The following is a 12,352-nucleotide window of genomic DNA, read 5'->3' on the forward strand; positions in this document are numbered from 1 at the left end:
GTCCTAACAGATTCGCTTGAAAACGGTTACGGCCTTGTCCATCTCTCTTCTCTCTCCGTCGGCTGATTGCTTCATCTTTATGATTAATTTCGCAAAAGTTTTGAATTTTATATTATGAATTTTACTTCGTTTCCTAAAAAAATAGAATTTCTATTTTGACTTAAAAATTCAATCATTTTTTATATTTATGGTTTCAAATTATTTGCTCCAACTATATTCTAATGTTTCTTTGACAAAAACTAGATACTAATGTTGAGTGATATAAGGTGCAATTATTATTTTTATTTTTTTTGTTCACATATAAGGTGCAATTATTTATAGAGCTATTTCAACATTAAGTATGTCCATGTGTAGAACGTACATGAGATTATATAGTTTTCTACATTAAAAATAAGGAATGCGCACAAAATATGACACTGATAACATTTATTGATGTACTAGATTTAACTCAATTTGATACCAGAAATAAAATGATACTCTTCATTTGTAATATTATCATTTATATAGAATTTGAGAAACATACGTATATGCACACACGCGACGTATGCCAATGTTTTAACAACCCGTGCCTATTTTCCAACTTCCGGGATAAGAATCTATATTAGACTTTATAATGCATACTTTTTTTTGTTGGTAAGATGTGAGGCGTGATATAATGAAACATCAGTTCAAAATACTTAAATTGAGGTAGTTAACAAATTGATAAACCAAAGCCTTGATTCAATACAACAGAAACGAGTTTTCGCAAAAGCAAAATGATTGCTTGAAGCTTCAAAACGACATTCATGCATGCGTGCTACATCCATTCATTCACAAGCTCTCCACCTAACGTCCCATGAATAAACGGAAACCAAAAAAGAGTTCAGAAAGATAAAATTATAATAAGTTAATTTTTTTTTTTGGAAAACGCCAATATGGAATATAATTGCCATAAATATATCATATGATACATACATATCATCTATTGTTTTCTTGTTCGTATGCTCTAAAGAGTGCACAAGTGTTACAAGCAAACTTCATTCTCGAACCGTTTCTCACCTTTCTGTTTAAAATTTAATCTCCCTCTCTCTATATATATATGTATATATGTATGTATTTTCGGCTATAAATATAGAGCCGACTATGGAAAGAAAGATAGATTTGGGGAAACTAATAAATGTTATAAAGAACCCATCTCTCATTCTCGATTTATTGTTTTTGATTAGTGATAGAGAGAGAAACATATATATAGAGAAATATAAATACTCCTAAGAAATTAGAAGAGAAATATGGTTAAATCGAGAGATATGTTGCCGTCCTTGGCGATGGTGTTAGTGCAAATTGGCTACGCAGGCATGAACATTACGTCGAAGATGGCTATGGAGGCGGGCATGAAGCCTCTCATCCTTGTCGCTTATCGCCAAATATTTGCCTCTATCGCCACTTTACCGGTTGCATTTTTCCTTGAACGGTACAAAATCCTACTCATTAATATATCTATGCATGAAATTTGATCAACTAACGTTTTTGGACATGCATGCTTATATGATTAGCTTTTCTATTATCTTTTTGAGCTCTAAATAATTAAGGTTTTTCATATATGCTTATGACTCTATATATTATTTACATAGATCTTCGTTGTGTACAATAGCTAAAATATTGGTTGAAGTTAACATCTGAAAGTGATTTTTCAAGTTCGTATTACGTCTAACTGAGAAATTGTACAAAACGATGACGTTGAATCATCAATGATATACTAAAACGTAAAATGGGAGTGTGTGTATATAACTAACTATAAGGAAAAAAACTAATGGCTTTTGGAACTGTGTTGTAGAATGATTTTTACCTCTTCCACATTTTTTGACATCAACTAAATTAATTACTTTCCAAAGTTTTACAAAAGATGGTTTTTCATTAATAAAATTGAACTATATGTTACACTTAAGTTGTAGGAAAAAAGGTTTACAAAAGGTCAATATGTTTTGACAAAAAAAAACTAGAACTTGACCCGCGCTGGTTGATTTAACTTATGTTCAACGTAAATTCATAAACGGCTGGTTTTATAAAAATATCTCATATATGTTTTTTATGTTTTGTAATTTACATATGAGGTAAAATATATCATTTTATATATAGATGTTTGGTAATAATTTTTTTTTTGTGCATAATATTATATTAAATTTTTTTATAGTTTGATACAGTTTGATGTAATTATACTATTCATATATTAACATGTTATTTATTTGTTAATTTATTTTAAAATGAAACAACATACTAAAATTTTTAATTTTTGCATTAGTTTTCTAAGAATTATTATTAATTTTATGATATTTTGTTTTCTTGAAAATTGAACTCTCGAAATTTTTATATTGACTAAATTAAATAGAGTTAAAAATTGTTTTATATACTATATACTATATATTTCAGTTTGTGTTTTTATTTTCACCATAAAAAAACAACAACTATTATAATTAATAAATTTAAATTAATTTTAAATGTAGTGGCAGAATCTGTAAATAAAAAAATATAAAAATGAAGTACTTAATTATTGTAAATACAATGGCTAAATATGTAAATAAAAAAAAAGTTAATCTGTTATCCATGTTTCCAAACGGTTCTTGTTTTAATAGTTATCCATGTTTCCAAATAATACCAAAAAATATTTCAGTTTTAATAATATAAATAACTTAATTAATATTACGGTTACTTTGAATGCATTTTCAGTAATTGATTTTCAACATTCAAATGTTTGGCAACTAATAATTAATTTCCATTCGGGGGATTAAGGTTATAATCCGTAAGATAATATAACTGAGAATAAGATATCTACACGGCATCATTTAACTATCCGGAGACTAGCATATAACTACGCATATTATTGTAAGCTGTAGATTTCTTAAAGACTAACTATTACGGAATCGTGAAGAAAAACTGGTAAAGCGCAATCCATTTTCCGACCAGTAGTCACTTTTGGAATTGGAATAATAATAATAATAATGTTGACACCAGCCTTCTTTAGTTTTTGTTTTTGTTTTGGTTATTAAAACTAGTACGTTATTAGAGTCTCTCTGATTAATCTAGTTATCGTCAATCATAGTCGTTTGTCGAATTATACGTAACTACATCATCATTAATTCCAATTTTCGAGAGAAATGTGACGCAGTCTCACACAATCCATGCGTCACGTTTCTTTCTTAAAACGGAAAGCACAAACAGACAAACAAACACATGATTCCAGGAGAGTTAGGTGTCGTCAGCTGATAATTACCAGGGCACGTAAAAATACGATGACGTTTAACTGGCTCACTCCACTCAGATGGAAAAAAACGAAATCTACCTTTTATTGAGTGTTGAATTTTTCTCTTTTAAAATCCTATTTTCCTGGATATTGGTTCATCCTAGTGGGTAAAAACTCTGTTTTTATTTTCACGCTAAAAGATTAATTGATTAATGATTAGTGACTGACAAAATGTAAATTTCAAACATGGTTTCTTGTGCAGTAAGACAATACCGAAAATCACAATAAGGGTTCTTGTCCAAGCCTTCTTCTGCTCTATCACTGGGTATTTACACATATACTATATACTTACCTAGTAATTATATTCTAATTTATAAACAATTATTTCTGAAAAGAGTTGTTAGAAAGCGGTTTCACTTCATTTTATTTGCAGCGTGACAGGAAATCAAGTGCTCTACTTCATAGGACTTCAGAATTCATCTCCGACCATCGCTTGCGCCTTAACTAATCTCTTACCGGCGGTCACTTTCCTCCTCGCTGCAATCTTCAGGTTCTATACATTAATAAAGTTTTCATTAGCCTGAACTCGTTTATAATAATATCTTAACACTAAACAACATTTTCAGACAAGAAGCTGTAGGGATTAGAAAGGTATCAGGACAAGCCAAAGTGATAGGGACAGTAGTATGTGTCGCCGGAGCAATGCTTCTCTCCTTCTACCATGGCCACACCATTGGAATTGGAGAGTCCAAGATCCATTGGACCTATGCTCAAAACATCACGACCCATGGTTCCGATTCTGCCGGTTCTAACTTCTTCTTAGGACCTTTCCTAATCATGGCTGCTGCCGTTTCTTGTGCCGGTTGGTTCATTATTCAGGTAACTTATTATCAGTTCCTATCTAGAGAACCTAATTTGAACACAACCCAAAATAGCATATACCTAAAATCAAGAGAAGTAGTCTCATATAGCACTAAACACATAATTTTGTTCAAATAACATTAAAATGTTATAAGAAACATTAATTAGCTAAGAGATTTACTCTAAAATCAAACTAATTTTTAATTTGGTTATTGCATATTTTTTTGTTGGTATAAATCACTAGACTGTGTATAATGCATACAAATTATAATAGTTGTTTAAAAAAATATTTTGGTTACAGACGAAAATGAGTGAAACATTTGCAGCACCATACACGAGCACACTTCTAATGTGTTTGATGGGAAGTATCCAATGTGGAGTTGTCGCTTTAATCTCTGATCACAAACTCGCTGATTGGTCTCTCAGCTCTCCTCTCCGCCTCATCTCCGCCCTTTACGCCGTATGTCTACGTACATATGATTAGACAACAATTTTATGCTAGTGTTTAATATAAACGCGAACGCAGGGAGTGGTGGCGTCTGCGTTAGCGTTCTGCTTAATGTCATGGGCGATAAATATAAAAGGTCCTCTCTACGTCTCTGTTTTCAACCCTTTAGTGCTTGTAATCGTCGCCGTTTTCAGCTGGACTCTTCTTGAAGAGAAACTCTACACCGGCACGTACGTTTCTATGCTCTCTCTATATAAACATTAATATAAAACCAGACGACCATGATGATTTAGATGATATATTTGTATTAGGTTTATGGGATCAGCACTTGTGGTTATTGGGCTATATGGTGTTTTGTGGGGGAAAGATAGAGAAATGAATGAGAAGGAAGACGAAGTAGAAAACCAAAAGAAGGTGAAACAACAACCAACAGTCAAAAGGGAAGTTAATGAAGATATTGAGTCGAGATTATCGTCTTAAAACGTTGATGCTTCTTCATTATATAAAGTGGATATCCATTTTCAAAGTGTTTAATGTGTATACCATTTTGAGGCCAATGATGGAGTGTTAAGTTGTGTATTATTCAAAGTGTTCATATTACTTATGATGTCTATATATATTTTAATTATTTTTAATCTTTAAGCATTCCCATTAATTATTTTACTCTTAGAAGTCAAAACCAAATAAAAGCAAAAAAAAAATGTTCTGTTTCATCGTTGGATTAATGTGTATGAGTTCTTTCGTTGGCTCTACATAGGTCTCTGACCACATGAATCTCAAAAGAGAACTTTGGTAGCATATTTAATCCACAGCTTGACCAGTTGATTTACAGATAAGATCCATAACAAAAAGATAAGAAAATAGTTGTCCAACAAAAAAAACTAAGAGAGAATAAAATCTTGCAACAAAAGTGCAAAATAAAATTAAAAAAAGAACTTATGGAAAAAGTTTATATATCATTCTATCAAATTCAGTCCAACCTAAGCTGCACCAACATGATTCACATAAACATATATAAACCAATACAATCAAAAAGCTTATGAACCCATTATTAATTAGAACATTTCTGAAAATATTTGCTTATAATATTACCTTACAACTATCGGATTATGAAGAAACCATATGAACAACGATCTTTTGCATGGCCATTAAGACCATCGTCTCTTTCTCAATCATCGGATTAGTCTCATAACCAGGCGCAATAAAATCTGTCTTACAGATACCAACACTCGCAGAAAAGTTATCATTGAGATCGAGGATCTTACCAGAGTCCTTGATCAAAAAAAAGACACAGCATTTCTGAACATTGTGTTCACAATAGCATAGGCTTCAGCACACATTTGCAGATTTAGGCCTCTCGTCTCCATCGTTTCTAAGGAGTGTGCTGATGAGGAAATACGTGTTTGCCGAGAATCTTTCAGCTTCTGTCACTGTCACGTTCACGAGATCTTTCTTGCTTGGGGAAGAATTAATCAGTTTATTGGCAAAGACTTCACCGCAGAATTTGGTATCTGTTGTCTGTTTACATATTCCGTTGACTGCAAGTTGAGTGTTGTCATCGAGAAGAGATTCTGCGATGGAGCAAACGAGTGTAATCGCCGACAATATCAATACAATGCGATACATTTTCGTTAGTTTTTTTAGTTGTGAGTCTGTGGTGGTTTGAGAATGAGATCTTTTATCTTTGAAAGTTAGGCATATCAATGAATTTATTTCATCTACTAAGATACTCTATTATAAATTTATGTATATGCATATACTTTTATATCATGTATAGAAAGACTAAGAAAATTAGAAGATGATGTGAAACTTGGACCCTATTTAATTTTTTGACAATATATATTATGGTAAAATAATTGAAAATAGTTACTGGATAGTAATCTGTAATATTCTTTTTTTTTGACAAAAAATAATCTGTAATATTCTCAAAGCTGAAGCTGTAAACCAAACTATAGTACCATGTATGTAGAGATAAAAGTCTTTAGCAAACATATACAACAAACAGAGGGGTTGGTGATTAAAAACTCCTCCAGATTCAGTATAAAATACAGAAACACAATATTATATAATAAAATTTCCAAACTGAACATAATTAGTTTCTGACTTTCAGCAACTATATTAACAATAACCTAGCTTAGCCCTCACATAGTGGTCTAGGCGGCGGACGGAGCTTTGGCGTAGTGAAACACACCAGCTTCAGAAGAATCTGTAAAGAACTGTGGCATGGTGGTTTGCTGCTTCCTATGGACATCTTCTTCTTCTTTTTCTTGTTTCGAACGCACATTAATGTTCTTGTAATCAAGAGATTCGTCGTTGTAAATGTCCCACCACTTCTTTACAAGCATCTTGATGTCTTGTCTTTCCATATTTTCTTCTTTGCCTGTGAACCTTATAAAAACAGAGTAGCAATTTAAAATCTTTTATCCTTTTTGTTTTTACGTTTTAGCAATAAACAAGAAGATAATTAGAATTTAGATATTATACCTCCAAGGCTTAGAACCAGCTGCGCAGTAATGAACAACTTTGGCTTTGTCAAGCTCTACGTTCTCTGGATGCCTCCAGAGCATGGCCAAAACAAGATTATATACTGGTGGAATCGGCTTGTATATATCTTTGAAGTACATGTTCAAGAAGTCCTATAAAACACACACACACAAGCAGTTTAATCTTAATTATAATGGTGACATATGTATAGCTTTGGGGTAATTACGTACGTTTATCCAAAACATTTTTTATAATAGATTAATAGCCCATAAACATTGCTTGAGTACGTACATTTATTTATTTTATTATAAAATAGTATAGATTTTGTTCTACCTGTTCAGCAAAAGGTGTGGGAGGGACAACGTTTAGAGTCTCCAAGAGGTTGTAATAAGTTGGAAGGCTTGGCTCGTAGACAAACATACCGGCGTTGAAGTACAACGGTGGCTTAGGACCAAGCTCGGACTCAGGCCACGTCACCTTTTCGGGGCACTGTTGGCAGTAGCCAATCTTATACTGAGGCGTATGGCTCCATGTCTTCTCACAGAAACAGTCTTTAACAGCGTAGAAGTTGCCGTCAGGAAGATCGAACAAGTGATCTATGTTCTCAAATACTTGTATGTCTCCGTCTAAATATATCATCGTGCTATACTCTACAAACTGTATCCACATATTCATAAAATATAAAAATGCAAAGTAGAACTTAGGAAAACAAATTTAGTCTACAAACCCTAGAAACTATCATGAAATCCCCGTTTCTTAAGGTTGAATTAATATATATATATATATATATATATATAATTATTTTAAAAACAAACTATCATGAACTTGTTTGTATATATATATACCTTCCAAATACGGAGCTTGGAGTAGTTGAGGACGTAGTAAGCCATAGCGAACTGAGTTTGGTTCTCCGGAGGACAAACCGGCTGGATCTCCTTCACGAGACATCCTTGATCTAATAGTTGTCTCCGATGATCCACCGGCACGTCCGGTAATACAGCAACAACTAATGGATACTTGCTCTTAGCTTTCCTTAGTCCTTTGGCGAGACCAACCACTCCTTTCACGTAGTCACCGTTCCCGGCGAGGAACGTCACGTACGCTCTCTTCTTCCCTCCGTTACTTAACTTGGTGTTGATCACAGTTGCCATCTTGTCTGAGTAGTTAAAAGAGAGAAAGCTTTTTATTTGTGATAACTTGAGTTGATATAAGTGAGAAGCAAAGCTTGGCTTTTATAGGCGTTAGGGGTGATTATGGCTGAGTGTTGTTAATTATCCAGAAATGTAGGAACCAATGGATGCTATATCCAACGGCTGAGCTTCGTATTAATTTGTAAGAGTGGGACCATAAGATGATGACATGGCAATTCACTGGACCGTGTGTTAGCGAAAACATGGGGACCACTTACCGCAATAGCAGAATCGAAAGGTGATTGGTTGAAGCGTCTCCGTCTAATTAATACAAGGCTGTGGTAATGCCACGTGGATTTAAGTGGAACCCATGAAGAAGCCATGTTTGGTTGCTGTAATTCAAGGTGCTGAATATTACTCGTTGTAGTCATTTTTGTCAGACCGATGACCGACCTACTGTTACGTATTTGCTTATGAAATCTTAAAAAAGTCAAAATGCAATCTTTTTTTTGCCAAATAAAAATGCAAAAATGTTACATTGCGTTGTTTTTAAAACTCTATTTGCCAGCTTCTATTTTATAAAGTCTAACCCAAAGTTTGGTGATTTTCTTACTCTCAAATCAATATATATAAAGTTGGTTTTTTCCCTTCTTATGACATGTGTAATGGAGGTTTGTTGACATGTGTCTTCATATTTTTTTTTGTATTTTAAATCCTTTTTCTTTTAGATTATTGCAATTTGTTTCATCAATTTCTAATTATGTACTATCTAATCATTCTCACACTTATTAGTCCCTAAAATTCAAGAAATAAATAAAATAATAAAAATATATTTTAAATATTTAATTTATTTACAATTAAAAATTGCATAAATTTTCACCATTTTATTATTTTTACTAATTTTTATTATTTTATTTACAAATTATATATTTATTTCACTATTAATATCATAAGATAATCAAACTAAGAATAATAAACTAGAGCACCAACGCAAATAACCAAGGAAGCGGGTCAGAAGGAGAATAATAATCGAAAGGCCAAAGCCACCAAGAAGCAGGACATATATGCCTAAAGCACCGGAATCACAATCAGTAGCTAAAAGATAAGAAACGCCTCACAAACTAAACAAGAATATACAACACGGCCATGCAAGTGAAAAACCACAAAGCTCTGGATAGAATGGACCAAAGCTCCAAGAGACTAACTCCGCACACCTATACAAAAAAAACATGGAAAGAAAATAAACAACTTGAGGGAGGGAGAATGGAAGACAACCACCGAGAATAAACTTGAGACCAGAAATAACTCCAAGCCCATATAACATGCACGAACGAAGACATTATCCAAACCTTGAGTGGCAAACATGGTGAAAGGGAGAGCCACCAAACATGCGATGAAAGCTGCAAAGAGATGCGAGAATAGAGAATGAAAGGGAGACGAAACGAAATCAGCAAACTATGAAGCCGTCCTCGAGCTATGAAAGAGAGCATAGAAGTTAGAACACCAAAAATTAGATTTTGAAAACAAAGACGAGCAGATACTATTGACGGTAAGCCAATGTTGAGGAATACAACATCAAAAACGACTAAACTCTGACCCAACCAAGAAGATGCAGTTCCTAACATCAGCTGAAATCTAAGGAAGAAGAGGAGCAGTCAATATTGACTGGAACAACCTACAATGCCGTGAGAATCAACCGAAAAACTAAAAACTCATAAACCCGATCTACAACACACACCATATAATCTCACAGGTGAAGAAGACAAAGAAGAACAAGAGAAAGATGTAAGTCTTTTTCCAGTGATGGTGAGAAGCACCGCACACCAGAAAGGTAACGAAATACATAGACGAGGATGGCTCAAGGTCAAAATATAGGGAGAGGGAAAAAAAAATCTTAAAAGTTATAATTTTCAAAAATATGAAAAAAATATAATACAATTTTGACGATGAACTCGTTAATTTTAGAATCAACAAAGTTATTGAAATTCAATATTCTTTTACATTAGATGCTCATTTCACTACTAACAAGTACTATACATACAACAACACATTATTCGAAAAACAAACACAAAATATATTAACATATCATCTATTACTACGTAACACACTAAAAACACCAAATAATGATCTTAACAAATAAAAACGACAACATAATTATATTATCCAAAAAAATCATGTTCTTAGCAATAATAAAAATAATATTCCGCGCGAAGTGCGGACACCCCTAGTTTATAATATATTTTATCATTGCATTATACGTATATAAATTTTAGTAAGTGATGTTTTTGCATGATTAAATTTGTTTTTGCGTACGATTGCAGTTAAGTGATTTTCTGTCATCCAAACATTTGGATATATAATAGCTGTACTAGACAATTTAATGAATGGGTGCACCTTTGATAATGAAAAATAAATATGCATAGGAAAAGGATCGAACTTGGAAAATTAGGGGTGCACAAACTGTTGTTTACCTTATGAGGTAGCAAATATTTGAGTTCTACGTACAATCTATATTATAATAGTTGAATTTTTGCTCACTTCTCATCGCACCACGTCAGTGTTTCATGGGTTCTACTTTTAAAAAGTGTGAAAAAATATCAACACCATGGTTCGAACCCGAGTTATTGAGATATAAACACCATCATTTATACCACTAAGCTAAATGATACTTTGTACATTGATGGTCGAACCTAATATATATTTATGAAGGTCGAAAGCCCTTGCTTCTTCGGCTTCCTCTGAGGGTCTAGTTGAGTTTTTGCTCACTTCTCAGCGCACCACGTTAGTGTTTCATGGGTTCCACTTTTAAAAAGTGTGAAAAAATATCAACACCATGGTTCGAACCCGAGTTATTGAGATATAAACACCATCATTTATACCACTAAGCTAAATGATACTTTGTACATTGATGGTCGAACCTAATATATATTTATGAAGGTCGAAAGCCCTTGCTTCTTCGGCTTCCTCTGAGGGTCGGGCCTACAAGTGTATTATGAGTTTCATTTTTAAATGAGATTCATCACGTTATATGAAAAAAGCTCAAGTTTGCAACAATTATAGTTTTCCCGTATTGTAAATTGTTGTCGTGTAACATGAGTTTGAGTTCTTTTCATCATTGTCTCAAACAAGTCTGAGTTACAGAATTGCGCTGTGTGTCTGTTCGTAATCTATTTTTTCACCGGTGAACTCTTCATTTCCCCATCTTAAATCGCTTGATCATAAATGATCCTGATTTGTAGTCCCTCTGTAAACCCTATATATATGATTCTAATCTTTGATGAACCCAATCTGCATCTCCACAAAACTCATTGATTTCTCTTAGCTTTAACCATCTTCTAGAAAATGTTTCTCTATGCCTCTCCAGTTCCTTAAACTGGAGTCCCGGCATCCGTCACTCAACCTTCGAGTCTCTCCGTCTTGGTCGTAGTAGTCAGAGCATAGCCTATTGCTTCCTCCGCTTATAGGATTCCCTGAACTTCAAGAAAGACAGGGAGTTTGTGGGAATCACGGTTCTCTTCCTTGATGAAAATGTAAGTTAATCTTCGATCTATCACACTTATTTAACATAATTGTTTTAATTGATTTTCTTATTCTTTATTGAATAATATTATTTGCAGATTCCGTGATTCATAGGTTTACTCCCGTCGGATGGACTAATCATTACATGCCATCTTTGAAAGCAGATTCTATTGTGAAAGTTGATTGTTTTGAGGTTGTTAGGTGCTCAAGCATGTACAAGATAACTGATCATTCATTCCTCATTCGTTTCATCTCACTAACCATTATTGATGAAGTCATCACGGGTACTCCTGAGATCAATCTCCAGTCAAGATTATACTGTTCGACAATCTCCAAGTGATTGCGAACACAAACCTAGAACTCCCAGGTATATTATCATATTGTATTTGGGTTTACATTATGTTTCGATATCATAACTGATATTTAAACTCGCAGGTGTGGTTGGGCAAATCCGTTAATGTCCAGGGCTCTGACCTCACCAAAGAAACAACTCGTGTCGTTATTTGTCTCCTCATTGATCTGTAAGAAATAATCAACACATCCCTTTATATTACTATTTATATTGTGCTAACATCAATTATAAAAACTATTTCCTATCCAAGATTTGTGGTCGTCTGTTTATCTCCCTTAATTATCAATCTAATTATACACAAATCCTTATTTTACAACTTAAAAGAAACTACAATAACCCAA

General features: G+C 33.4%; 3 protein-coding genes across 4 annotated transcripts; 1 reads left to right on the plus strand and 2 right to left on the minus strand.

Annotated features, from left to right (window-relative positions):
- Positions 1-1,135: 1,135 nt before the first annotated feature.
- Positions 1,136-5,179, plus strand: LOC125591344 (WAT1-related protein At1g09380-like). Of its 2 annotated transcripts, XM_048765414.1 has the most exons (7): positions 1,136-1,450; positions 3,480-3,542; positions 3,651-3,767; positions 3,844-4,096; positions 4,380-4,538; positions 4,605-4,756; positions 4,838-5,179. In XM_048765414.1, the coding sequence occupies exons 1-7, from the start codon at positions 1,269-1,271 to the stop codon at positions 5,004-5,006; spliced, it is 1,095 nt and encodes a 364-aa protein (XP_048621371.1). In that variant the 5' UTR covers positions 1,136-1,268; the 3' UTR covers positions 5,007-5,179. The 2 variants fall into 2 exon arrangements, with proteins under 2 accessions (XP_048621371.1, XP_048621372.1); XM_048765415.1 differs by lacking the exon at positions 3,480-3,542 and having other exon boundaries at positions 1,137-1,450.
- Positions 5,180-5,633: 454 nt separating this feature from the next.
- Positions 5,634-6,152, minus strand: BNAC08G50000D. Its single transcript, XM_013813988.2, has 2 exons — positions 5,865-6,152; positions 5,634-5,798 (listed from the first exon to the last, which is right to left on the minus strand). The coding sequence occupies exons 1-2, from the start codon at positions 6,150-6,152 to the stop codon at positions 5,634-5,636; spliced, it is 453 nt and encodes a 150-aa protein (XP_013669442.2).
- A 314-nt stretch (positions 6,153-6,466) lies between these two features.
- Positions 6,467-8,222, minus strand: LOC106377002 (galactinol synthase 3). The gene is made up of 4 exons (XM_013817146.3): positions 7,856-8,222; positions 7,344-7,667; positions 7,011-7,162; positions 6,467-6,914 (listed from the first exon to the last, which is right to left on the minus strand). The coding sequence occupies exons 1-4, from the start codon at positions 8,159-8,161 to the stop codon at positions 6,680-6,682; spliced, it is 1,017 nt and encodes a 338-aa protein (XP_013672600.2). The 5' UTR covers positions 8,162-8,222; the 3' UTR covers positions 6,467-6,679.
- Between the last annotated feature and the right edge of the window lie 4,130 nt (positions 8,223-12,352).

Source organism: Brassica napus, chromosome C8 (genome assembly GCF_020379485.1).
Source record: "Brassica napus cultivar Da-Ae chromosome C8, Da-Ae, whole genome shotgun sequence".
NCBI lineage: Eukaryota > Viridiplantae > Streptophyta > Magnoliopsida > Brassicales > Brassicaceae > Brassica > Brassica napus.

Bases quoted from the DNA above. Each gene is read 5' to 3' on its own strand.
- LOC125591344 (XM_048765414.1), top strand. From the start codon at position 1,269: ATGGTTAAATCGAGAGATATGTTGCCGTCCTTGGCGATGGTGTTAGTG. The intron at 3,543-3,650 runs GTATTTACACAT...TTTTATTTGCAG, and splicing joins TTCTTCTGCTCTATCACTGG to CGTGACAGGAAATCAAGTGC. The intron at 4,097-4,379 runs GTAACTTATTAT...TTTTGGTTACAG, and splicing joins CCGGTTGGTTCATTATTCAG to ACGAAAATGAGTGAAACATT.
- BNAC08G50000D (XM_013813988.2), bottom strand. From the start codon at position 6,152: ATGTATCGCATTGTATTGATATTGTCGGCGATTACACTCGTTTGCTCC. The intron at 5,799-5,864 runs GTGTGCTGAAGC...TTTTTGATCAAG, and splicing joins AGAGGCCTAAATCTGCAAAT to GACTCTGGTAAGATCCTCGA.
- LOC106377002 (XM_013817146.3), bottom strand. From the start codon at position 8,161: ATGGCAACTGTGATCAACACCAAGTTAAGTAACGGAGGGAAGAAGAGA. The intron at 7,668-7,855 runs GTATATATATAT...ATGTGGATACAG, and splicing joins CCAAGCTCCGTATTTGGAAG to TTTGTAGAGTATAGCACGAT. The intron at 7,163-7,343 runs GTAGAACAAAAT...TGTGTTTTATAG, and splicing joins CCACACCTTTTGCTGAACAG to GACTTCTTGAACATGTACTT.